The sequence below is a fragment of the Trichoplusia ni genome, chromosome 8 (genome assembly GCF_003590095.1).
Source record: "Trichoplusia ni isolate ovarian cell line Hi5 chromosome 8, tn1, whole genome shotgun sequence".
Taxonomy (NCBI): domain Eukaryota; kingdom Metazoa; phylum Arthropoda; class Insecta; order Lepidoptera; family Noctuidae; genus Trichoplusia; species Trichoplusia ni.
Genome location: NC_039485.1, coordinates 8,816,728 through 8,842,731, shown reverse-complemented (window position 1 = coordinate 8,842,731; position 26,004 = coordinate 8,816,728). Strand labels below are relative to the sequence as shown.

At 37.4% G+C, this 26,004-nt stretch overlaps 5 protein-coding genes across 5 annotated transcripts; 3 read left to right on the top strand and 2 right to left on the bottom strand.

The window, feature by feature from the left end:
- The first annotated feature begins 45 nt into the window (after nucleotides 1-45).
- On the top strand, nucleotides 46-5,092 carry LOC113496346 (dolichyl-diphosphooligosaccharide--protein glycosyltransferase subunit 2). Its single transcript, XM_026875527.1, has 10 exons — nucleotides 46-195; nucleotides 608-786; nucleotides 1,013-1,281; nucleotides 1,919-2,080; nucleotides 2,468-2,615; nucleotides 2,721-3,157; nucleotides 3,262-3,409; nucleotides 3,572-3,722; nucleotides 4,055-4,267; nucleotides 4,391-5,092. The coding sequence occupies exons 1-10, from the start codon at nucleotides 183-185 to the stop codon at nucleotides 4,534-4,536; spliced, it is 1,866 nt and encodes a 621-aa protein (XP_026731328.1). The 5' UTR covers nucleotides 46-182; the 3' UTR covers nucleotides 4,537-5,092.
- A 636-nt stretch (nucleotides 5,093-5,728) lies between these two features.
- On the bottom strand, nucleotides 5,729-9,147 carry LOC113496347 (ribonucleoside-diphosphate reductase subunit M2). Its single transcript, XM_026875528.1, has 6 exons — nucleotides 8,930-9,147; nucleotides 8,611-8,844; nucleotides 8,005-8,240; nucleotides 7,497-7,725; nucleotides 6,890-7,108; nucleotides 5,729-6,450 (listed from the first exon to the last, which is right to left on the bottom strand). Exons 1-6 carry the CDS (start codon nucleotides 8,999-9,001, stop codon nucleotides 6,298-6,300), a joined length of 1,143 nt encoding a protein of 380 aa, XP_026731329.1. The 5' UTR covers nucleotides 9,002-9,147; the 3' UTR covers nucleotides 5,729-6,297.
- A 1,992-nt stretch (nucleotides 9,148-11,139) lies between these two features.
- On the top strand, nucleotides 11,140-16,197 carry LOC113497040 (COP9 signalosome complex subunit 2). Its single transcript, XM_026876476.1, has 8 exons — nucleotides 11,140-11,300; nucleotides 11,625-11,819; nucleotides 12,068-12,193; nucleotides 12,392-12,559; nucleotides 13,220-13,394; nucleotides 13,469-13,607; nucleotides 13,767-14,099; nucleotides 14,507-16,197. The coding sequence occupies exons 1-8, from the start codon at nucleotides 11,247-11,249 to the stop codon at nucleotides 14,649-14,651; spliced, it is 1,335 nt and encodes a 444-aa protein (XP_026732277.1). The 5' UTR covers nucleotides 11,140-11,246; the 3' UTR covers nucleotides 14,652-16,197.
- A 79-nt stretch (nucleotides 16,198-16,276) lies between these two features.
- On the bottom strand, nucleotides 16,277-21,043 carry LOC113497041 (arrestin domain-containing protein 4). The gene is made up of 7 exons (XM_026876477.1): nucleotides 20,816-21,043; nucleotides 20,316-20,474; nucleotides 19,937-20,053; nucleotides 19,026-19,243; nucleotides 18,478-18,660; nucleotides 18,156-18,341; nucleotides 16,277-17,928 (listed from the first exon to the last, which is right to left on the bottom strand). The coding sequence occupies exons 2-7, from the start codon at nucleotides 20,434-20,436 to the stop codon at nucleotides 17,761-17,763; spliced, it is 993 nt and encodes a 330-aa protein (XP_026732278.1). The 5' UTR covers nucleotides 20,437-20,474; nucleotides 20,816-21,043; the 3' UTR covers nucleotides 16,277-17,760.
- A 301-nt stretch (nucleotides 21,044-21,344) lies between these two features.
- Nucleotides 21,345-25,965, top strand: LOC113497039 (tubulin gamma-1 chain-like). The gene is made up of 10 exons (XM_026876475.1): nucleotides 21,345-21,515; nucleotides 21,597-21,799; nucleotides 22,038-22,184; nucleotides 22,630-22,766; nucleotides 23,440-23,634; nucleotides 23,961-24,081; nucleotides 24,290-24,421; nucleotides 24,681-24,863; nucleotides 25,202-25,388; nucleotides 25,681-25,965. The coding sequence occupies exons 1-10, from the start codon at nucleotides 21,467-21,469 to the stop codon at nucleotides 25,695-25,697; spliced, it is 1,371 nt and encodes a 456-aa protein (XP_026732276.1). The 5' UTR covers nucleotides 21,345-21,466; the 3' UTR covers nucleotides 25,698-25,965.
- Nucleotides 25,966-26,004: the final 39 nt, after the last annotated feature.

Genomic DNA, 26,004 nt, shown 5'->3' with positions numbered 1-26,004 from the left:
ATTTGTGTTCTATTTTTACATGTAGCAACACTTACAATGCTACGTCGATGATTTTACGTCAAACGTGTTTGTCAAGTGAAACCGGCGATCGAAGCATTTATTAGAAAAATAGCTGAATACTTGCATAAAATAAGATTTTAAATACAAAAACAGGGAATCCTCTGATTCAGTAGGTTATAGAAATGTATCTTCGTGGTATGTTATCTTTCTTTCATACAAAATTGTTTGCCTTGACATGGCTGGCTAAATATCATTATTTCTCATACAATAGGTTTGAATCTATAGACTTTATCATATTTATCGAATCCATGATCAGTTCTTGAACCCCTTGATGTATTAAAATATTTTTTGGATGGTATAATTATGTTAAAATAATAAGGACACGTCATTGTTAATCAGGCGTCGCCGGCCGTGCAGTCTTTCTAGAGGTTACTTACTGCTTTATTGGTGCTCCAAATTCTATTTTGTACATCAACAACAACACAAAATTTTGTTATGAGTTTGTTTGTCATTCCTTCTCTCCAATTAGAAAACAATAAGTTTAACAAGCACAAGCCCAGTTTATAAAACAAAAAAATAACTTATAATGTCATTTATTACTTTTCAGCATTACTCCTATTATCACTAAGTACACTATGTCTGAGCAACACTTTGCAAGGCACCATAGACCTGAAGCGACTGCAGACTATTCTCCAAGATAATATAAAAAGTAAAGAGATCACATCTCTGTACTACTCTATTAAAGGTTTAGTGCAATTAAATGCTAACATTCCTAACATTTGTGAGGTGAGTAACTTATATTCTAAGTTATATTAAACATATTATCTTTACTTTCTAAATCAGATCATGCTCATTAAATCAAATATTAAATCATAAAAATTTAATTAACTTTTCTTTCTCTTGTGAATAATTGTATAGATGTCAAGAGGCCTTTAATTATATTGTTACATCTACTAAATGTTTTATAAACCACCTCAAGTACATAGTTATAAACATAAACATGTAATTACAGGATCTCAAAACAGTGAAATATGATCCAAGCAATATTGAACAAGTATTCCAACTGGCAAATGCTGCTCATATATCCAACTGCCTCAACTCATTGAAGCCAGATATTTTGTCAGCGGCAACACAAGTGTTGGACAAGAAGGATGCTACCATTCCTGAGATATATCATGCAGTTTACACCCTGAAGGCTCTTGGCAAGGGTACAGTTTATGATAAAGAGGATGCTCTGAAGAATCTGATTCAATTGTTGAAGAAAGACGACTCTCCTGCCAAGTAAGTTTGAAGACTAATGTCTTTGTAAAGTGAGCTTGCTTGTCAAAATTTAATGATAATGTTTTATCTGGCAGGTGTATAGCTGTTGCATTGCATCTAATGCAATATCTGTAAAAGAAAGAAAAAACTGTTTTGGGTTTATAGTTATGGGAAATATTTAATTTATTTATTAATGTCATATCACCAGTTTTAACAAGCCATGGTGTTAGTGAATTATATTGAATCTTTTTGAACAGGTTTATAAAATAAATTAAATTTAATGTGGAATCATTCAGTGTTACAGTTATGACAGAACTAGCTATTGCCCTGACTGCTACTAATAAAAATTGATCACTAGGGAGCATAAATAGGAATAAAACTATACTATTTGTTAATCCTTGTTATAGGAATACTTATCTGTGTACCAAGTTTTGTCTAAATGCATGCAGAGGATTTTGTGTGAATGAGGAACAAACATCCACGCATCCATCCCACAATCGTTTGCTTTTATAATATGAGAAGTTTCAGTTACTTTGAAAATAAAAAATACATTAGAACATTTTAATTGCAATCTGTGATGTTTTATTACACTCGATTACATAGTGATTACCAATTCACTGAAAAGAAATAAAAGATGTTTAAAAAAATTATTTTGTAGCTATGCCTACGTGTTCGCGCTGTGTGAGCACATGGGTTGCGGCGCGTGGACCGCCACTCACGCGGAGGGCGTGCTGCTGGCCGCCGACGAGAGCGACAGCAAGGCGCTGCACTTCGAGGGGGGACTGCCTGTTACCTCCAACCTGCTTACCACTATCTCCAGGTATGTACAATAACATTAATATTTTTTGGAGTAAGCAAAATATTAATTTTAAAAAGAAAAAAAAAACTCGAATGCACAGTATTATTTGAAATGAATAAATAAGTCATTACAACGTATTTTTCACGGTATTCGCGGGAGCTGGATCATGACGCGACACAACCAACTATTTTTCGAATTTGCAGACTAAATTTCACCCATGTTTCTTGCTTTGCCTTTTGTGTTCCGTTGCCGCGGTAACTCTTGCGGAAAGTCCCCTTGGGACACAACTGGCTCATAATAAGGAACCTTAGAAAAAAAGTTGGTGTATTTCGAAATTAGAATTGCTGTGTTGCTAAGTGCTTATGTAAAAAAAACTTATTTGTAACATATTTTGCTGTGTGTAAACAGGACTTACAGAGGCCAGAAGAAGCCTTCCCCTCTGAGTGAGGAGCAGAGATACAAGTTCGCCGAGTACCTGTTGTCGCGCCGCTCCGTTAACACACCGAAGGGCGCCTGTCTGCTGCTCGAAGCCGCTACTGCTCTGGCTGACGATGTGGTCAGTATTGACTCTAGTTCTACTAATGCTTAATGAAGAAATACAGAATTATGTTGATATACTGTTGTCAAAAATTATATTCGTAATGTATTGGTTTCTTCACAGCCTTCTCCAATCAGTATCACTATCAAGGGAAAGAAGTACATCACATCAGAATCTGATTCAATTGAGTTCTCCATCACCGATTTGATAGGCCGCCCAGTGCGTTTCCTCAAGGCTGAAGAAGTGGTCGCACAGTCCGGCACCCGTCTCGCTGACGACGTCGTAGTCCTCTCTAAACAACCTTTAACACAGAAAGCCAATGAACCTACAACTTTCGTCCTTAACCTCAGCAAGATTAAGGCTCAGTATGGTTTGTACAAGATCGCACTGAGTGCTGCATCCAAAACAGCCAATGTGAATGTTGCGGTTTTGGGCGAGATCCAAGTAAGCACAGTTGAGGTCGGCATCGGCGATGTTGATGGAACTACCAGCCCTAAAGTTACTACTGTAGCACACCCCAATAAGTTGACTGAAAAGCTACAGGCTGACCATTTGCAAAAGTAAGTTGATACGTGGCAAAATAGGTGTACACATTTTATGTAATAAAGAATGTATTATTGTATGATGATACATTTCTAAATTCTATAATGTTGGTTGAATACAGGGTGACCCTGAAGTTTACGGTGAAAGACAAGTGGAACAAGCCGGTGTTGGTGCAGCAAGCCTTCGTTCGTGTCGCCTCTGCTAACGATGACCACGAGACCATCTTCGTAGCTGAACCCGATAACACCAAGGCTTACAAAGTTGAACTTGTAAGTAATGTAGATCGGTAACACGTTGGCATCTTAAATTATATTTTAAAAATTTGAGAATTAATCAAGCTGGTAAGACAGTAGCATGGAAGCTAAAGAAACCACTGCAATATCTTTTATCTTCAATATTGTTGTACAATAAAACGTATTTGTTGGTAACAGAACGTGGGCGGCATCGCCAAACACCTGAACTATCAGTCGGGAGCGTACTCGCTGACGATGTACCTCGGCGACAGCGCCGTGTCCAACCCCATCGCGTGGCCTGTCGGGGAAGTGCTCTTCAACTTCGGGAACCAAGTAGCTGCTGCCGTTGGTACGTTTACAACATTTCTCCAACCTTACTAATTATGACATCTTTTTTTATCATATCACAACGACCCCGAAAGTGGCAACATAAATTATTACTCTTACTGTGTACTTCTTAAATTAGGCATCTTCAGTTGGCAGCAGCCAAATGCACAGAAATGTTACATAACCATAGCGATTCGTAAGCGTCAGCACGCAGAGATCATTTCTCTCGAGCTAACGTTTACCTGATATGCAGGCACTGAAAGTTTTTATTCCATACTTGTTTAGCAAATACAAACCTTGCTAAAATATAATAATAAATAATAGATGTATTAATACATCGTACGTGTGTGTCAGAGCGCAAGCCGGCAGTCCGCGGGCCGCTGGCGAGCATCTCGCACGTGTTCCGGTCCCCGGAGGCGCGGCCGGCGCGCGTGGTGTCGGACGTGTTCGCGGCCGCCTGCGCCGCGCCGCTGCTGCTGCTGCTGCTGCTCTGGGCCAGGCTCGGACTCAACTTCTCCAACTTCCCTCTCACACCCAGCGCACTCATCTTCCATCTCGCTCTCGGAGGTATGTTCAATCATTACATACTTTACCAGAAGCAGTTCCCACTACCGCACTTTATATAGGGCCAAAGTATGAAAGGATAGCTAATAGTGGTTCGCATGCAATTAATGTTTCCCCGCATTGCAGCGTCCCTGGGCCTGTACGGCGTGTTGTGGCTGCAGCTGTCCATGTTCGACACGGTCCGCTACCTGGTCCCGCTGGGCGCGCTCACGTTCCTGTCGGGCCACCGCCTGCTGCGCCGCCTCGTCAAGGACAAGGCGCACTCGCGCTAATCACCACACTACACTTTAACCACAAGTTACATTCGCCACCCTAGGTTATGTGGACAAACTATTCAGAATATTCTTGTGAATGGCGGGTATTTGTTATGGTAGTTCGTGTGCTTGTGATATTTAAGTCTGATAAAAATCTAGGTTTATAACGAGTACGATACTTACAGATAAGTTTTATTACCCTTTTGTGAGAAAGTGAGATAGCATTACATTAATTACTTTACAAATAAATGATCAGACGAATGGATATTTTCCAATTACCATGGTAATCTAAATAGTTTGTTCTAGTAAACAGTAACTTGCGCACTAAGATTTATTTTATTAGATATAATTTATAGACTTGTTATTGCAATTTATTTCCAATGAGTTATGCAAGAGATGTGTGACAGTGTGAAGCAACGAATCATGTTCAGGCAATTGAATTCAATCAGCACTGTCCTTAAAATGTCTCCAGAATAAGTATCATACTAGAATAATTGAATGTGTGGAAAATTACTGATTTCACTTTAGTTGTTCCTGTAATTTAGGAACTCTGCTGATGTAGCAACAAACAAGATTTTATAAATTTTCGCATTCAGTAGAGTTCCTAAAAAACAAATCAATGTAATATAATTTTACATAATAAAAGTAATGTGATTCGTTATTTTGATTTTTTTTATTGACCTTTGACGCGTCAATCAGATAAAGTGCCATATCAGGTAAATGTATTCTTTCTTACGACATTAGGCTATCTTGAATTCAAATCAGATGATTAAGCTGTACGACGACTATGGCGTGAAAATAAAAAAATGTGGGTTTATCGAATAGGATGGATCCAGTAAGGTGACTGAGCGAGGGCAGTCGCCAGCTCAAGCTGTCAGTGCACTCCTGGCGACTGCTTGACCGCATGATGAAATCTCAGCGTGCTGCTGAAACCGCCCGAAGCTTTTGCAACTGCTTGAGTTGTTCGTGTTAGTTCACAGTTCGAATAACCAAGGACGGGCTAGGGTGATTCAACAAGCAATGTTGTCCAGTCCATGGGTACGCATTAGATACTTAATAGGTTAGATAGAACGAAGCGGAAAATTGAAATTAAGTTTGAAAGATTTCTTTAAAGTTAGGCATTTTTTTAAAGTTAGACATTTATATGTCCTTATCTTCTGAATAGATTTTGTTTTCTGCGTTTTACGAAGGAGATAATTAGAAGGACAGGTTCAGGTTTACAAAATTTATTTATAAAAGATATTTCTTAACACTCTTACATATCATAATCAAAGCAGCAATTTACTTTTTCAGCAAAGTATAAGTAGAACATTATTATTACCTATCACAGAATAAATCATCTTGAAATGATTCCATTTACTAAAAATATATTATCATTTAGAAATTAGTCTATCAATTACTTTCTAGTTCATTAAAAAAATTAATATAAGAGCTATAATATAAACTATTAAGGTACTAAATTAATCTAAGAAACTTTCCTGTCCTGATAAAAGAAAAGTTGGTCACTTATGTTATGGACCAGGAAAGTGGTCAATCTTTAGAAACTTATATAATAATAGTCAAAACACAAATTTCAAATGTCAAATTAAAAACATAATGTCAAACCAGGGATCGAGAATAAAAGGGATTTGGATTACCGGGTCCACCGGTATTTTGTCTGTATCATTCACGCCTCCAAGCAATCTCAACAACCTAATATTTTTTGCCTGTAAATGGTGTAGATATTGGAATTAATAATACTGTCAGTAACTGAGAACTATTGCTTTGTTACTAAATTGTCTAGAATTCAGCATCTAGTGTGAATACATTGTCCATCTGGTTAGACATCACTCCCCACTTCTGGTACTCGCTGACCTTCTTTTCAAAGAAGTTAGTTTTGCCTTCCAGTGAGATGAGATTCATGAAGTCAAATGGGTTTTTTGTGTTGTAGTGCTGTTGAAAAGAAAAAATATATTTCAGTACATTTTATCTGAGTGGTTAAAACTCAATCTTTTGAGTCATATAAAGTGCATTGTTTATATTTTCAAGAAGGATATCTAAAAACATTAGTTCATTTTCGGCAATACGATAACCTTGTTTGTTGTGTAGGGTCAAAGATTATTATCTTTATGTGAATAAACAAATAACAGGGTTATCGTTTAGACATAGGAGATACCTGACATGGTGACCTAAATTATTTAATTTTTGGAATACAATGAAATGAGTTATATCAATCAACATCAGGCACTTGAAACCAGGTTAAGCTATTCCTCGAAGGCATTCGCCTGGGTAAGGCAAATATCTAAAACATTATAAATATGTTCAAGAACTAAGAAGTAATCAGTAGGAACCAAATAGGTCCATTTTATTTCGTACTTATTGTCGTATTTACCTTTTCGCCAATAAGTTCCACAAGCAGTCTGTCGGCAACAAACTCGATGTAGTCGGACATGAGGTCGCAGTTCATGCCGAGCAGTCTGACGGGCAGCGCGTCTGTCAGGAACTCTTGTTCGATGACCACAGCATCCTTGATGATCTGCAGCACTCGCTCCTTGCTAGGCTTCTGAACTAAATGCCTGAACATCAAGCAAGCAAAGTCTGTGTGAAGACCCTGGAAACAAACACACAATTATAATCATCTTAAACTATAACACAGCAAAAGCTGGTGTTTGAATTTGTAATGAGTCATTTACCTACAATGTATGATGAAGTGAGTGAATCTAATAAATAGGGTGAGTATTAAATCGATTGCGCTAATTAAAATATGCACAGTACTTTAACTGTAGTTCTTATCATACAGGGTTAGCCATTAACTTTAATGACACACATACATGTTTACTAAAAACAGCTACAGATAAGATAAAACTAGGCTCCACTTATAACTATAGAGCTTTCATGTTGTGTGATAAGAAATATTTTATCATGGGAATAAGGGTGTTTAAGCCCTGTCTGAAACTGATTTATATATCAACATAAGATTATTACTATTAGGTACAAACCTCATCCCTAGAAATCAGCTCATTACTGAATGTCAGGCCAGGCATCAGCCCACGTTTCTTCATCCAGAAAATAGAGGCAAAGCTTCCAGAGAAGAATATTCCTTCAACAGCAGCAAATGCTATGATGCGCTCTGCAAATGTAGCTGACTTGCTGGCTATCCACTGTAGGGCCCAGTCGGCCTTCTTCTTGACACAAGGCAGGGTTTCAATAGCATTGAACAGGAAATCTCTGTATAAGGAAATAGTATGATAACAGTAATTAAAGATAACAGTTGAGTGTTATTTTACTTCATACACACCAGTTAAGTATACCTATGAAAGTACTGCATTGTTTTACAATAGACCATTATGACTAAGATCACAAGTTCTTGTTACAAACATCTATTGTGTATCAAGATGCTAAAGGGAGAGATAGTATTACATATATTCTGTATTTAGCAAACTAAGCATCTGATAAGTTACTGCATTTACAGTTCACTGAAAAAAAATTGCCTTTCAGTCAACTTACCTCTCCTTAGGGTCTCTGATGTATGTATCAATAAGTAGAGAGTACATTTCAGAGTGTACATTCTCCATGGCAATCTGGAAGCCATAGAAGCACCGAGCTTCAGTCACTTGCACCTCTTGGGAGAAGCGCTCCACCAAGTTCTCATTGACAATGCCATCTGATGCAGCAAAGAATGCCAGCACATGCTTGATGAAATGCCTCTCACTGTCCTTCAGTGTCTCCCAGTCTGATAAGTCCTGTGTACATTTAATTAGTGTTATACTTACTATAAAAAATACTAATGTTACATTATTGCATTTCACAACAATATTCAAAAATTACATGTTTCACAATATTAGCATTTCAACTGAATCAAGCCTCTGTTGGGTATATAAATAACTAGGTATGTATTGAAAAGCATATTAAAGCCTCTGAAGCGTCAAGTTTAGAAGATTGGTCTTTAAATAACCCGTTAATCAGATAAGACTACTTGCAAGAAAACATAACCTCTTATATTAACATGTCATTTAAATAAGACAAAAGAGCGAAGAAAACAAATGACTTCTAGATTAGACACTGCCAGGCCAGGTGCGGTGTAAACAAACAAAATGTAAACAGGTGACATACTTTAGATAGATCCACTTCCTCCACAGTCCAGAATGAAGCCTCAGCCTTCTTGTACATCTCCCAGATGTCAGGGTACTGAATAGGGAATATCACAAAGCGACGCGGGTTGTCCCTCAGAAGGGGCTCCTTTTGTGGGTCAAACACGGCCACCTCATTTTTTTCGGCTTCTACCTCCATAGTTTCTTCAGTTACATTATCATTTCGAAGGCTCAAAACATTGTTCTTGACTGGGGACTGGAATCAACCAAAATCGTTAAAATCCATGAATGTTTTACTGTAAAATATATTATAACCAATAATTACATACAGAATTACCAACCTTTATGTTGACGTTCTTGCCAAATTCGTTGTGGAGGTTCTCCTTGTTTATTGGGTCTTGTGCTGGGGGCATTTTGTTGAATTAAGTTTGATATGGTCTTGCAAAATTATAGAAATAATTCTAAGGTATCACCGAATATGTTTACAGGTTAACACAGAGCGCGCCTATCACAAAATAACAGGTTGCAACTCGCAGCTATTTTAACTGGATTCAATTTCCCTCCAATGTTATGGTGGTTTTGTTCCGAATCTTACTACATGATTAATTTGTACACAAACTTAGAAATATCAGAACAAAAATATTTACAAAATCTAACGAAAATATCTCAGTCTAATCAAATACTTATTTATATAGTAATGAATTTGTTTCTTATGTTTACCAAACGTGAGACAAAAATGTTTGATTTATTCTTTTTATGTAGCTTTGTGAAACTGAGAATTTTGATCAGGATTCGGAACGACCATATGTTCAAAAGGTCATTGTCCACTCACAAGCCGGAAAACTGAAAAGAGCGGCATTAAAATAATAACAAAATGTAAAGAGTTATTAATAAGATTGTTCTATTTCAATTAATTTACAACTACTTACCTATATTATAATCACAGTAGGTGTGTTTTATATTCGCCACATACACTTATTTATCACTTATTATCTTTCCCTCCAAAACTACATAATGTTTATCTGTTCTCCTATTGGCTATAGGTTTTAACCAATCGAAAACAAGGAATGCAAAGAAGGTAAAGTCGCTTGATTTAAAATTGTACAATATTTTTTAGTTTGAGAGTCTTTATGAGAACAGTTGATAATCTTCTTAGTGAATCCCACAACTTGTAATTTTATTATCTTCGCGTTGCATATTCTTTCATTACAATTTCTATAAGTAGAACTATAATTGAAAACGTTTTTATATTTTTAACTTTAATTATTTTCATTTGTATCTTTGACGGGGTACTAAACTCAGCAAGTTTAATTTTACTGACCATTACTGAATTTAACTGCTACTAACTAATTTCACTGAAGTTTTTCATAGGTTTTTTATTTTTAATTAAATATTATCATATTCTCATGATTTAATTAAATATATAAGTTAGAAAGTAACTTTAGTAACCAAAGTGTGAAGAAATAATCAGGCAATTGTATTGTATGATGCAAAACGGGTCAGTTCCTACGATTTAGGCCTGATTCGCACGGGAGCTTTTTTAACGCGCGTTAAAAAAGCTCCGGGCCTTAGATCAGGCCTTACTGAAAATCTATGACAACCGCCTTTCCAACCCTTGGCAACGTAAATAAATTTGCAGGTGATAAATCGGCGCTCCCTCGATAGGCCTATCCTGAAGTCAAATGATATTAGGTGGGGAACATCAAATCGAATGGCTTGGAGTGTCGTCTGAACGTGCGACAGCACTCGATTCAAACCGCCGCCGCGCCGCGCCGTAAACGTAGGCTTAGACCTAGCTTTTCGAACGCATTAGTCCGTCGCATGCCTACTATGAATAATAATTACGCAAATTTTGCTCTCACGTCGTCGGTCCAAGTTCTTCCATAGCCATTAAAAAAAAGCCCTTCAAATACTGTAGGAACTTAGGTGCAGTCTGCACGTAGGGTTTAGCCCTTCAAATTCTTGAACTTAAGAGCACATCGCACCTTAGTTCCATAATTTGAAGGGCTATTAGTCTAAATAAGATTGGAAGCCGGAACCCCGTAGGGTAGTGTGAAGGGTAAGTAGAAAATGGATTCAAGTACTAATGTGGATCCGTAAATTAGAGCTTGAGATTGAATATAAAAAGCGGCCGTGAATAAAATTTTGTAATGTAGCTTTTATCTTTGCTCTCATTGGAGGCCTGTAAAGTCTCGACAAGTGCCCTATGATCTTGCGTTATTCCCATGCGGCTATGATTTAATAACGAGTTTCTAGTACAGGCTTCGAATCAAAACAACTATTTCAACCTTAAAGTAAGTTTTAAAGTAGGTTTATGAAAAAGAAGCAGCTTAAACCAGGTTTAAGAAGATAAACCACGGACCGTATATATTGACGCTAGGCTAAATACCTACAAAGCGTGCAAAGGATGATTCAAAAATGATTACTAGCATGACACACTAGCATTATTTATAATTCCGAGCAAAAGTGCTTTGTATTGGAATACTTAATTAAGTTTTATTTTATATAATCTGTATGCTTCGAAAGGCCCTTGCCCGGTGTGTCATTACTGTCATGTCGTTCTCGTTCATGTCATTTCGGGAAAATAACAATTTCTTAAAAATACGCTTTTGTACATTGTGAAATTGTGAAATAAATAAATAGGAAGATTTAATAATTATGTCGGATAATGATGATGATTATATGTGTGAGGAAGAAGAGGATTATGGCCTGGTATGTTGTTAATTGTCCAATAGCTATTTGGTAATGTTTTTGTGTAGGGTGACGTTTTAGCGATTATTCCAAAATTTGTAGCTGTTAACCTTTCTTTTTGTTTAAAGTATGAAAATTTAATGCAATTGCAGTCTAATGTCCAATACAGTTTATTCTGGTCCAATTACATTGCTTCTTGCCAGTTATTCAAATCCTACGTTTTCATAGCTTTATTCTCAGTCAGTCATGATTACAGCTGGCGATGATAATGTTAGATTAACGTTTATTTGTAAAAATATTCACAAGTGCACTGTATAATTCTAAATGTTGTATGGTTTTCTGCAGGAATACTCAGAGGACAGCAATTCAGAGCCAGATGTTGATCTGGAGAATCAATACTACAATAGCAAAGCCTTGAAAGAGGATGAGCCGCAAGCAGCTCTGCTTAGTTTCCAAAAGGTCCTCGAACTCGAGGGAGGGGACAAGGGGGAATGGGGCTTCAAAGCTCTCAAACAGATGATCAAAATTAATTTTAAATTGGTAAGATTCTACACGACAGTTCAAAGAGTGAATTAATAATGTAATAATCTCTATTTGCTTTTTTACCTCTTCATACGTTATTTATCTCGAATCAATGTTTATATTATAGTAAATGCACCAAAAAACATGGGTTTTTTGTTTTGATTTATTAGTTTCGAGGATATTTTATATCAAGCTAAATCACATTTAAAACACAATCCAAAACAATATCTATCTACGCAGTTTACAATGTGATTGTTGTATTTCAGGGTAATTTCACAGAAATGATGTCTCGATACAAACAGCTGCTAACATACATCAAGAGTGCAGTCACTAGGAACCATTCCGAGAAGTCTATCAACTCTATTTTGGATTATATATCTACTTCTAGAAATGTATGTCCACTCCATATTTATATTATAAAAATACTCAACATTGGTATGAGTAATGGGCTATTAAGATTTCTCAACCTAGTTGCATATTTTGCAATCAATGAAACTACCTTTGTAATTAAGTTTTATCATATTTCCACAGAATCAAAACATTTCATCCTACCCATCTAATACCCTAGTGATGTTTTTTGTTATCCACAGATGGAATTGTTACAAGACTTCTATGAAACAACATTAGAAGCTCTAAAGGATGCCAAGAATGATAGGCTATGGTTTAAGACAAACACAAAGTTAGGCAAACTGTACTATGACCGAGGAGATTTTAATAAACTCGCCAAGATCTTAAAGCAACTACATCAAAGCTGTCAGGTAAGCACTGATGTATGTTACTGAGCTCTACTATACAGGTTGTAGTATAATTTTTTATCATCACTGTCATTTCATTATTCCCTTTATCTATTCAGGCCAAAGTTCTTTACTTTGAATGAAGTTTTTGAGTATTTTAGAACTCTACCCTCAATTGTATAATTATGTTCCCTAGATGTATTCTAGTCAGGTACTAAAAATATTAAGTATTTAAATTTAAATGGTCTTTTATTCACAAAAACTCGAAAAGTTATACTTATTAGCTTGCGTTTCCACCAGAGATCTACATAGCTTGAGATGTTTCTAAATAACTAGAATTGTTTAATTTACCTTACCTCTATCAACTCGGCTCTGGTGGAAACGGCTCAGCGGAGCTATATTTTTAGCTTAAAAAACCAAGCTAGGAACTTTTAGGTTTACGACAAACTGCACCAGCCAGTCCATCGACGGAATTTTTCATAACACAGCTACATGCTCTTGCGACAGATTTTTCTCGCACAGCTTTGATAGAAATCCCCACCCAGTTTCACTCGGCCTTTGCCTACGTCGTTACCTCGTCTCTGATATAAATGTAGCCTTTTCATGTTTTTCCATGCTAATCAATCATTTATGTTTTTCTCCTTCAAATCATTTTTAATTCGTATTTCTATCATTTACTATCAGACGGATGAAGGTGAGGACGACCTCAAGAAGGGCACGCAGCTGCTCGAGATATACGCGCTCGAGATCCAAATGTACACCGCACAGAAGAACAACAAGAAGCTGAAGGCTCTCTATGAACAATCATTGCACATCAAGTCTGCTATTCCACATCCACTCATTATGGGTGTTATTAGAGGTAAGTGTGATGATTTTAAAAGGACGTATTTGTGTCTAAAATGAAGCATGTTGATGCATAATAATGTCTTTTAGAATGCGGTGGTAAAATGCACCTTCGCGAGGGAGAGTTCGAAAAGGCTCATACAGACTTCTTTGAAGCGTTTAAGAATTACGACGAATCTGGAAGTCCAAGGCGGACGACCTGCTTGAAATACCTCGTTTTAGCTAATATGTGAGTAACTCAGAATTTTATAATTGTATCTAAAAACGTTATACTAATTGTGTATAACGTGTGTGTAAAAGTGTTACACTAATTTACTTATTAGAGTATATGAGATCTTTTACCTACCCTACCGTGGTTTACCATATAATGCATTTTATTGTTTCACAGGCTTATGAAATCAGGCATCAATCCCTTCGACTCGCAAGAGGCGAAGCCTTATAAAAACGATCCGGAGATCTTAGCTATGACGAACCTCGTGATGGCGTATCAGAACAATGATATCAACGACTTCGAGTCCATACTAAAACACAACAGGAATAACATAATGGACGACCCATTTATCAGAGAACACATAGAGGACCTGCTCAGGAACATCAGAACGCAGGTCCTGATCAAACTGATCGGGCCATACACTAGGATTCATATACCGTTTATATCTAAGGAACTCAACATTGATGAGAAAGAAGTCGAGAATTTACTGGTCACCTGTATTTTAGATAAGTGAGTATTATTGTGTTTTTTGGTATTTTTAAGATCTATATAATAGAAGGTGTTTTAAGGAGCCACATAAACAATTTTTAAGTGTAAGTGGAGTCATCAAAAGGCAGGGTAGGCAGGGCAGGCAAGGTATTTCAAGTATCTTGGAGCATTTTATCCCATTTTAAATGCATATTCTTTGACCCCTTTTTTTACAAAATATGAATAACTTATTAAGGTGTCAGCAAAGTGCTAAGCCGATTTTTTCTCTTTCTCATCATGAGAACAACTTGTGATTTAATCTTATTGGTAATTTATACTCACGTGCTTCACGCTCGTGAGTATAAATTACCAATAAATGTTCACACTGAATTCTAAGGTGATCGTAATTAGATTTAGGGTAGTGTTAATAGTTGTCCCCCCCCCCGCAGCACGATCAGCGGTCGCATCGACCAGGTGAACTCTGTCCTGGAGCTGGTGGGCAGCGCGCGCGGCGCGGCCCGCTACGGCGCGCTGGACAAGTGGACGGCGCAGCTGGCCTGCCTGCACCTGGCGCTCGCCAACAAGATGGCCTAGCGCCGCCGCCCGCCCGCCCGCCCCGCCCGCCCCGCCCGCCGCTAGCTGCCTATGTCCGCTTACAAACACTTGCCAATTTAACGCAGGCATTGTTCGTTCGACCTTCAATTGTCATTCTGCCAGTCTTCACATTATTCATTACACTGTACCTCAAGATGGAAACATACTATTTACGAGCCACCGTCTTCACGTGTCGATCTCCCGATTTGCCCCATGCCCACGTGACGTGATAACGTTGGATTGTCACGGTGGATTCAAACCCAAAATGTCTTTTCGTATTCTTCTGCGTATTAATATAAAGAAATGATCACTTGCTAGGACGGTGAAGGAACACAGTGAAGATTCCAACTACCTTAAAAAAATCAATGGTATCTTATAATATCAAGACAAGGTGCAGTGATACAAAACGTTAACACCGCGTTGTGCCTCGCGACTGATCAGCATTTGCTAATGAACAGGAATTGTTCCAAAAATTATTATTGAGTGTCAAAAAAAAAACCTTAATAACAGGAATGTTGTCAAAAGGCTGACGAAATAGATCGTTGTCACTTGGGATGGCATGTAATCGTGTTTTTTTATGTACCACAGGCCACAGTAAATACACAAGGTTAGGCTGACACTGCTGTACGTAGTATGTTTCCACCTTTATATCAATAAAATCCTTCAACTATTTATACATACAACTGATATCACCCTAAGTATGGGTTCTGATGTACATTTTTCACTTTCTAATGATCGTTGTATCTATACATTTATGAAGTTCCTAGTTTGCGATGGTGTAATTTTGGACTGAATACAGATTACCAATTGCCATCAAATTTATAATTTCCCAAAATCATGTTCCATCGCAAACTGTACTCTCTGAGTAGGGTACATGTTGTGTTGAGCCTATGTTATGTTATGTATGTGCAAGTTGTAGAACCAAATGTTGTATAGTAGAATGTGCATGTGCACTGTGTGGACAAGGCTGTCGGGCGAACATTTTATTCAATAAACGATCAGTTTAGTCAATATGTAATGTTGTTTAAAGGCGCGTGTTCTCGTGTAGTAGTGCGACATAAGTGAGTGTGTGCAGAGGCCGGAGCGGGCGGCGCCGGCGACCCGCGCCAGGCCGGAGCGGGCCGGAGCGGGCCGGTCCGGGACACAGTTCCCTATTTAAGTCTCGAACATGACGTCACTCGTTCAAGTAGTAAACTTGGCTCCGGAATAGTGTAATACAGTTTTATAATATTCTCGATGCACTTATGAAATGGTGATGCCTGTATACCCGACACCCCTGTGTGTTGCTGTGAACTGAAATGTTTCAAATTGAAATCATCAACTAGAGTTGGAATTGGAAATGTGATATTGTATATGGATGCGTGTAGTGATTAGTTTATATATTTGTGAATAATGTAATATTTCTCCACAAATTATAAAAAGACATCAAACGGTGGCTTGACATGATCCTGCTTGTAATTATTGGGAACAATCTCGGCAGAGCAACAACCGATGAACACTCTTATTTCAGTGCAGTGTGATAATGCAAATACACTATTTCAAGTAATCACACGACTTTTATTTCACCACTAATTCTTGATTCTGATAAAAAGTATTATTTTCAGGTATAAATAAAACAAAATATGTAGTAATAGGTAAATATTTATAAAAATATAATAAGTATAAAATTACATTAAATGGACGGATCGGTATATCACAGGTTAGTTATATACATTTCCATTAGTACATATACATTGTTACCAAACGTCTAGACAATAGGAATTAAACTACACATCAGATTCAATTTTAACAATTATTATGAAGATAAAATGGCACTAATTATAGTAGTCCAACTGAATTCTGAGTTAAATTGTGCAAGTCATACAACTTGAGATTCCTTTCTCCGAAACTCCTTACAAGAATACAACATTAAAAAACAATTCTCTCGGCATTCGGGATAATACGCTTATTATACCTTTCGGCGGTTGTAATATAAGTTTAAATATTAATTTAATACCTCAGTTATAAGATTACTGACTGATTTATATTTAGTATCAGTTAATAAAAAAATATTATTTCTAAATTTACGGCAGTGTATATTTTTTTGTTATTTTGCTTGTCTCCGTATTAATATTAATTACTTCTGCCAATACCCACATTGTACTACAGTCTTTCCAATAAAAAAAAATGTAATTCGTATGATATCGCTAAGCGTCGACTTTTTCGTAAACGACAAAAGCCGTTCATATAAACTTTAAGTACAATTTTTAAATGTATTATCATTCTTTCTGTATTTGCTTACTGATATGTCTATACAAATCTAGCGAATGCAATAACTTTTCTTACAATACACGTATTATAATAAGCTGCCTTAGATACTTATACAGTTAGTATGTAGTAATTCACTGTGCCGAAATGTTCGTTGTTTAGCACGTAAAATTCTTAGTACTGAGTAATTCTCGTTCTTATGTCAAAGTGACCATTTTCTAAATTCGTATATTCTGGTCTTATTCTATAATGCTTTTACCGTCTTTTATTGAGGTGCTCAGTCAGTGAATACGGTAAGAAATGTTTATCTAAGGCTGGCTAGTTACCTTAAGTCAAGTATGTACTCACAAACTCCATGATTCAGTCCCGAAGTAATTGGCACTACGAGTCTTAATTATAAAAATGCAGTGTGTTGTGTGTTTGTGTGGGAGGTACATATCGCAATAGCTACAAAAAACTTCTTAGTTAATGCCTATACAATATATTTTACTTATTAAGAACCTCTGTGCCATGAGTATAATTGAGTTTCTCAATAATAATAATAGTTTTTCAACTTTGCTGAATAGCGCGATATATTAACCTGTATTTTCAAAAGTACAAACGGAGTGTCAAAACATAGTTCATTTTATTCTGAACCGTGTTCTTATACGAATAAGGATGTATCACTGAAAACGGTATCAGGCAAACATTGGTAAAACCTTGCTTTGAAAGTGGAAGTCGTTTTTCGTTTGCAATGTTTGCATACATAATTTATTTGTCAATGACTATACATACTCTTGCTATATGTGTGTGCGTGTTGACAGTCCGTTTGTGAAGCGTTATGTGGTGTTAACATAAGTACATGCGTGTGTGTGTGCTTGTGTCAGTGTGCGGGCTTGTCGTGTAGCCAGGCGCGGAAGATGGGCAGTGTACTGGGGTAGTGGGTGGGCGGGGACGGCTCCTCGCCCTCCTCCCGGAATGGATAGGTTCCTATTAGGATCGGCAGCTGCAGCTTCACCTCCTTCTCTAAACTCTTTGGCTCGATTATAAACTGGAATATAAAAAAATATTCTGGTCACGCCTTCATGTTAAACTTCGTAAAGTAAAGAATGGCAAAATAAAAAGTGTACGGGTATGAGTTGTCCACAAGGTCTAAAGATAAAGCATTCTGTTTGATTTATTCTCAGGCTTTAGTTGAAAGGGTTCGAATCATAATGTAATACGGTGTAGAATAGAGCGCGACTATTGGTATGGGCCCGGCCTGGGCAGATTACTCACAAAGACGTCGTAGTGCACGGAGATGAGATGGCAGCCGCGCAGGTTGGTGGGCGGCAGCGGCGGCACGTACAGCAGCTCGCCGCGCCACGTGTCCGTGTGGCCCGCGCGCGTCTTGCCGTGCGACAGGACTGCTAGCTCACGGACCTCCTTCGCTGCAACCTTGCCGTGGGCCGAATACTGGATCGTCTGCAAGACAAAGGTGAAAAAAACCTTATATTGATGGAAAGGTGAAAAACAAAACGTCACACGTATTTATGCGTATGTGTGTGAGGGTGTGATGTGTGTGTGTGTGTGTGTATGTGATGTGTGTGTGTGTGTGTACCTCAGTGAGCGCCGCCCGCGTGGCTTTGATGGTGGTCCGCGAGTTGTTGGTGAGCGTGGCACAGAGCACGATGCTCTCGCCGGGCACGTAGGCGCCGCGGTCCAGCGCCACGCCGCAGGCCACGGCGCCGCCGCCCACGCAGCCCACGCCCAGCCGGTGCTCCACGCTGCACTCGAACTGTTGCTGCAACACCACACGTAGTGCTCGAGGCCGATCCGACATGTCGCGGATGAGTTCATACAAACAAACCCGCATCAATAGATACGCTCCGTCGCCATCACCAGATATAACGCAGATGCTTCTATCGCGATTCGTTGTTGAGTTTTAAAGATACTAATACATGCCTAGTTGTCAATAATGAGGACTATTCCGCGATATATCGGAAATGAGAACAGTTTATAAGAACCCACAGACCATTAAAGATTGAATAAATATACATAGTTGCTCCGATGTCCTGCTTGATTGAACGTGACCTACATTATAAGTGGTGCGTTGGTGTAATTCATTAGTTACATAGGTATAAAACTACAATTCCTTTTTTTACTTACAGCCAAAACTGGTGGTTCCAAGTTCAGGTCGATCGGGTTCATTACTATGAAGACCTGTTGGTTCTTGTGGGTCAGTCCGTTGGGTTCTCTCAGTGCTGCCTTACAGTAGTACTGGACCCAGCCGTGAGTGCCGAGGAATGTGGAGGGCAACCCCATTGGCAACCCCAGTTTGAATGGGAAGCTGTGGATGCCGGGCGACAGGATCGATGTGCCGTGACCTGCGTTTAAGATGATGTTTGTAAATATTCTACCTTAACCTAAATAAAAACGTGTTATTACTACTTAATTTGAAATTAGCCTTTTCGTTCACCTCTTAATAATGGATATCCATTATCGTAACGAATTTTTACTTGAGTACGAACACGCGATTATTAAGTAAAGTGTTTGCGGAAATCGTATTTTTTCCGAAAGTAGTAAATATTCCTTATGTATGAAAATTTACGTGCATGTGAGTGCGGAGCTACTCCTAATAGCAATTGTTGATTTAACTGTGTTCCATTCAAAGGGCCCCAAGTGTGACAAATTAAGTATGCTAATAGGACAATTGTTGCCAACGTTTTATTTACTGAATACATAACTCTACACAAAGTTGCTTACACAATACCATGTTGTCGTTCAATTGTTTGTAGACCATTAATTAACAATGCTTTATGTATGCAATATGTGTATAGTTAATAACTCACAGACTATTACAACATTTTGTTTGCTTTGATTTGTTTATGTGACTACCTATTAATAAATTAAAGCTTTCTAAACACAATACTTTAAAAGATAGTTTATAAAATGTCTATTAATATTGCCAATTTTTATGTTTAGTGTTTATTAGGACTAGCACTCTGGTGTGTATATGTATATAGAATTTAATAATAAAATATTCAATTGTAGGTGTTAAACAATTCTCCAGCTATTACCTGGTTCTCCCAGCAGTCTCATCCTGAAGTCTATGTAGTTCTCTTTGTCAAACAGTCTCTCATGCCTTCCTGAGCCAACTCGCACCACACCCTCCCCAATCACATGAAAGTGCAGACCTGTATCCAACAAGAGTTGAAGATCATTACAAGTAAACTTTATTATGATCATTAAATTAAGTAGTTTTAAATTTTACTTCAGTATTTCAATGCATGACCTGATTATAAAATTAAATATGTTAAAAGCAATGGTCTTGTACAAAATACTCAAGTGATGCACAGGTCGCAGTAATTACACCTACATACATAAGCAGGTACACAATAAGATTGCAAATCTCTATGGAGACATTTGCGTAAGTACTTTAAGGTAATAATTACTTACCTAACACAGGTGTGTCATCTTGTAATTCCATCAAAACTTTCCCAGACAAGAATTGCCCAGGAAAATATAACAATGACGTGTTATCAAACACTATGAGGAACTTGAGTAATTTGCGCGGCATTGTGATTGCTCGCACCTAGTTTCGGGGCCAATCCAATTCTAAATGATCAATTACAAGAGTTAATAAAGCGAACAATAAAGTAAAAACTTTATTTATGTATTCATAGTGAATATCAAGCGGTCATCGTTATTTATTTATGCAAATAACTTATTATATAAGTGATACTCCGGAAGTATATTCCGTAACTTTAGAACAGTTTGCACTTAGTATTCATGACTTTATTCTACAATTCACTTTGAGATAGAAGGTTTAAAACCTTGTGGTTATAAAAATCACACCCACGACATTAATTCATTAAACTACTGACATCGTAGGCTGTGTACAACAAAGTTGGGAAATATGTTAATCGAAGGCCAGCAACTATGACCATAGGTCCTACCTTGAGCACTTTACAGCAAATTTATGAATGAAATTCGCATTTAAATATTACAAATAACGCATATGTAGTAAAAATAAAGTTTTTGTACTTCTTACTACTATTTTTACTTGCGAAAATAAATTATTATTTTTTATTCCACGAAACTTTATACGAAAACTTTGACGACTTTGACGTCTAAGTTGTTTGAGCCGTCCTGATTGAAGTTTAAGTTATGTCGCGTTCAGTGCACAGCCCCATTAATTTCCTCTGTTGAAATCTATTTTTCTTTAAAACAAAATTAATGTTTATTTTACTGAGGGCTTTTATGATTTATTAAATTAATTTAATCGATGTCATAATTTTTGTTACGTTAAACTTTAACTTCTCACGACGAAAATGAACGCAGTAAAAAAGTACATATCCGTTTTCTGTTACCACTGTTACCAGTACAAATTATCTCTTCATTGATTGGTGTATAATCATGTCAATATTCGTTTCATCCAATAACAAGTGTCTAAGCCAATAATTATTTTCATGTCAGCCGATTGCGAACGTATTTGCTAATTAAATGGGCGACAGCGGCTCATGGATTTGTTTATGTTGATTTGAAAAATAAAGTGAAGATTAGGATATTGCTAGTTACCATATAATTGTAAAGAAAACAATTTCAAGATGCCTAGTGAAATGATAACTTTGCAGCTCGGCCAATGTGGCAATCAAAGTGAGTTTTAAAAACATGAAAATTATCAGTTATTTTAAATTTGTTTCTCATTTAATCACAATAATGTTTAATTAATAACAGTTGGTTTCGAGTTCTGGAAGCAGTTGTGTATAGAACATGGGATTTCTCCGGAGGGAATCCTTGAGGAATATGCGTCGGCAGGGTCTGATCGAAAAGATGTATTCTTCTACCAAGCAGACGATGATCATTACATACCTCGGGCGGTGCTGCTGGATCTGGAGCCCCGAGTCATACACACCATCATGAACTCCCCGTATGCAAAGGTCGGAAGCTCTTCCCACTTGCTTGCAATATAAAAATGACATTTTGTTTATAAACAAAGAAATTACTCCATAGAAGGAATTTATCTCTTCACTATTTATTTCATGTTTCATACCTTTGGTCTTCTCATATTCCATATTCAAGTTTGTTGGCCTACTAAAGTTAAAGAATCATGTCAATAATGATCTCTGTAACTGAATTATTAACCGGACTCTGCACTTAACAAGCCTTCCTTTTCAGTTATACAATCCTGAGAATGTGTACCTGTCCAAGCATGGTGGTGGTGCTGGTAACAACTGGGCTTCTGGGTATGCCCAAGGCGAGAAGCTCAATGAAGAAGTCTTTGACATTATTAACAGGGAAGCTGACGGTAGTGACAATTTGGAGGTAATTATTTTTAATTATTAGGTAAAGTACAAATTAGCTTAAAATTACTTTTTCTCACAATCACAATTTGATCCAATAATATTTTTTACTAAACCCATTAACATTATAAGAACCAATAAAACATGAATTGAACTAATATAAAATTAAAGGTCACAATCAAGGACATTTTTTTGATTGGCTTAATTCAATATCATTGGATCCAGATCCTTTAAATAATGAGTGGGTTTGAACAAGTAAAAGCATTTAATGTTTTCTATTGCTTCTGAAGGAGACATAAGACCATAATATATTGATGCAAGCTACTCTTGTATTCATTTTAATAATTCCGAACATGATATTACATTGAACATGTAATATAATAGATATTATCTAAGTTAAAAATTAAAAATTTACATATATAAGTCAATAATTTCATTATAAGGAGATAATTAATATGACTCCACAGGGTTTTGTGTTGTGCCACTCTATTGCGGGAGGAACAGGCTCTGGCATGGGCTCATACATCCTGGAACATCTATCAGACAGGTTCCCTAAGAAACTGGTGCAGACCTACAGTGTCTTCCCTAACTTGGATGAAATAAGGTAAGCAGTTTGAGGTCCTCTTTCTATTGTGTACTAGGGCTACTCATGATGCCTAACCAAGCCTAGGTGTAAAAACTATAATAAAGTAATTTGTTTTTACTCCTAAAATAGATAATCATGTAACAAAAAAAAGCAGCACTAAAAAATTTCATTTCTTTAATTCTTAATTCTGATAACTAACTAAGTTAAGATAAGTGAGTCTTTGTTTGAAACAAATGACATTGAACTTCAAAAATGGTGTTCACGCGATGGTCGGGCAAATCAATTAAAGCATTACACATTTATAGATTCGCGCCAGTCGTATTAAATACGTTCATATTCGTATTTGGCAAAACAATAATATCTTGTATAACGAGCGAAGCATGTTCAATGATCATAGATCGCGTGGTGCTCGTTGATGACTGATAAAAAGCAGGTGTCGGTGGAATACCGTTATTTTCAAACTTACCTTCAGGCAAATCTGCAACTTTTTTAAGTCGCTGATGAGGAGGATGCAATCACTGATCTCAAATTAATCGCCGTTATTTATACCACTTTACCTTATCTGGTTAAGGGCATCTTTCTATAACAAACCTTCGCGGTGTTAGAACACATTTCCCATTATGTCGTAAATTTCTTTGCATAACATTGCATGACTTTACTTCCTCCTCCTGATTAATATAAAACTTCACAGTGACGTAGTTGTCCAGCCCTACAACTCGCTGCTGACACTGAAGCGGCTGACGGAGAGCGCAGACTGTGTGATGGTTCTGGACAATACTGCACTCAACCGCATCGCCAGTGACCGTCTGCACATACAGAACCCGTCCTTCGCACAGATCAACACCCTCGTGTCTACTATCATGAGCGCCAGCACCGCTACACTTAGGTAATTAGATGTATGACTTAAAAAGAAACAATTTTAGTGTATATTTCAAGTTTATTCTTCAGTTTGTTAATGCATATAGCGATTTGAATTTGGGTCCAGCTATATACTTATGTGTCCAATGACTGTACACGTATGTATGAAAAGATTATCGTTAAGGAGGGGAGGCCCTCCATTCCGATACGCATTGGCGTTACGTATTCGATAGTCGACCCGGCAAGTGATACTTATTTGGACCAACCATTAATTTTATTTTTGAGCAACATTAGACAAAGCTAAAAAGTCTTATGATGTTTGCTAATATTATACATTGATGTTTTCGCATACAGGTATCCGTCATACATGAACAACGATCTAATCAGCTTAGTGGCGCCGCTGATACCGACCCCCCGACTACACTTCCTCATGACCGGGTATACGCCGCTCACAGCTGACCACGAACTAAATACTGTAAGTTTGTCAATACTCAGAATACTAAGATCTAACTAAAGGTTTTATAAAGCAAACATTTCATGCAACATAAAATTTTGTTTTCCAGGGTATGTAAAACAATATTTTTCGGTGTTGTATATATATAAAGAAAAAGTTTGTTCCTACAATTGTTTTGACAACCATGATTATGTAAAGAAATTTTAAATTAAGTAACTCATAATTTCAGGCGCCAAAGATTAGAAAAACTACAGTCCTCGATGTGATGCAGAGGCTACTCCAACCAAAGAACATGATGGTGTCACTCAGTCCGGATAGAACGAACCAACACTGTTACATATCAATATTGAACATTATACAGGTAAAAATGCATGTTTCCACTAAGCTTGGTGCTTTTTTTTTTAATTCCTTCTAAAATTTTCCCAGGTACAAACAGGAGAAAATTATAGATTAATACTACAGTTTAAAATATAAACTTTTATTTTATTTTCGGAGCATTAGATATATCCTAAACAGGTCACAAAATCGAGAGAGGTCAGGTCAGAAACATGACTTATCAGCTCGGCAGCACGAAGTTCACAGAATCAGCTAGTATATATCTGAAATCCTTCGTTCCTTAGGGCGAGGTGGACCCGTCGCAGGTGCACAAGTCGCTGCAGCGCATCCGCGAGCGCAAGCTGGCCGCCTTCATCCCGTGGGGGCCCGCCTCCATCCAGGTGGCGCTCTCCCGCCGCTCGCCCTACGTGCACGCCTCGCACAAGGTGTCCGGCCTGCTGCTCGCCAACCACACCAACATCTCTTCCGTGAGTGTACTATGCCACAAATTACTGTTCTGGTAATAGTTTAGTAGTTTCACAAACTGGAGTGACCTATTATAATAATCAGCGCTTAACTGTGAATAGTTAAAAAACGCACGAAGAGTTCCTTACCATTATCAAGTTACAAATGTTTGTTGTGTAGGTATCCAACAAATACGAATTTCATAGCTTTTTAGAAGAAAAAAATAGTGTAAATCAACATCTGTGAAAATTACTATGGCTTAGTCTGTCTATCCATTTAGCCCTTTTGTTTACGGAACACACAAAATAAGGATGAGATGAACTTCGTTCTTCCAAGTAATTTAACAAATAGTCGTGTTTAGTTGTTCGACAGATGCCTGCAGCAGTTTGACAAGTTGCGCAAGCGCGAGGCTTTCTTAGAGGTGTTCCGTAAGGAGCCGATGTTCAAGGAATCACTGGAAGAGTTCGACGAGTCGCGCGGCGTCGTAGACGACCTCGTGCAGGAGTACCAGGCTGCCGCCACACCAGACTACGTGCATTGGAATCCAGGTACTGTGTATATGCACAATGATTTCGATATGCCTATTCCGCTGGTTTAGGAAAGGTTAACAATCTTGCCGTGTCCTTTTGTCTCTCTAATGTAAAAGAACAATAAACTCTATTGTTCTTTTACATTAGAGAGACAAAAGGACTAAATCAAATCCACTAAAATATATCAGTTGAGAATAACTTTAGGTGTTAGTGAATAAATATGAACCACGATTGTTAACCTTCCTTTCAATTATCCAAATAGATGGGAGTATTTAAATCATGAACTTATTATACTTTTTTTTCTTTCCAGAGAGCAGTCAAATATAACACTAATGGATAAATGAAGATGGAAATAATATGTTAACAAGACAGGATCGGCCGCACTGCAAGGAATTCCAAAGGAGTGTGTTGAGCGACGTTAGGATGATGTACCCTCGGTTGTTAATTTAAGTTTTTGTTTAACAAGTGCCATTTATTATTGTATTCTTAATCTCATTTTTGTTAACATTGTTTACTCGAATATTATGTTATGTCGATATAGACGTTACCTAAAACACGCACAGTCTGAATAAAACAAATGCTTTTTTACCAAGAATTTATTTTTAATTTAATAGTAGCTATCTCCCTCAACATT

Coding starts and splice junctions, on each gene's coding strand:
- LOC113497039 (XM_026876475.1), top strand. CDS start 21,467: ATGCCTAGTGAAATGATAACTTTGCAGCTCGGCCAATGTGGCAATCAA. Junction 21,800..22,037: donor TGAACTCCCCGTATGCAAAG/GTCGGAAGCTCT, acceptor CTTCCTTTTCAG/TTATACAATCCTGAGAATGT. Junction 22,185..22,629: donor ACGGTAGTGACAATTTGGAG/GTAATTATTTTT, acceptor ATGACTCCACAG/GGTTTTGTGTTGTGCCACTC.
- LOC113497040 (XM_026876476.1), top strand. CDS start 11,247: ATGTCGGATAATGATGATGATTATATGTGTGAGGAAGAAGAGGATTAT. Junction 11,301..11,624: donor AAGAAGAGGATTATGGCCTG/GTATGTTGTTAA, acceptor GGTTTTCTGCAG/GAATACTCAGAGGACAGCAA. Junction 12,194..12,391: donor ATATATCTACTTCTAGAAAT/GTATGTCCACTC, acceptor TGTTATCCACAG/ATGGAATTGTTACAAGACTT.
- LOC113496347 (XM_026875528.1), bottom strand. CDS start 9,001: ATGCCCCCAGCACAAGACCCAATAAACAAGGAGAACCTCCACAACGAA. Junction 8,241..8,610: donor AGGAAGTGGATCTATCTAAA/GTATGTCACCTG, acceptor AAATGTACACAG/GACTTATCAGACTGGGAGAC. Junction 6,451..6,889: donor TGGAACTTATTGGCGAAAAG/GTAAATACGACA, acceptor TCTTTTCAACAG/CACTACAACACAAAAAACCC.
- LOC113496346 (XM_026875527.1), top strand. Junction 787..1,012: donor ACATTCCTAACATTTGTGAG/GTGAGTAACTTA, acceptor ATGTAATTACAG/GATCTCAAAACAGTGAAATA. Junction 4,268..4,390: donor CTTCCATCTCGCTCTCGGAG/GTATGTTCAATC, acceptor CCCGCATTGCAG/CGTCCCTGGGCCTGTACGGC.
- LOC113497041 (XM_026876477.1), bottom strand. CDS start 20,436: ATGCCGCGCAAATTACTCAAGTTCCTCATAGTGTTTGATAACACGTCA. Junction 18,661..19,025: donor TGGAACCACCAGTTTTGGCT/GTAAGTAAAAAA, acceptor GTGGTGTTGCAG/CAACAGTTCGAGTGCAGCGT. Junction 17,929..18,155: donor CCGTGCACTACGACGTCTTT/GTGAGTAATCTG, acceptor TTTATATTCCAG/TTTATAATCGAGCCAAAGAG.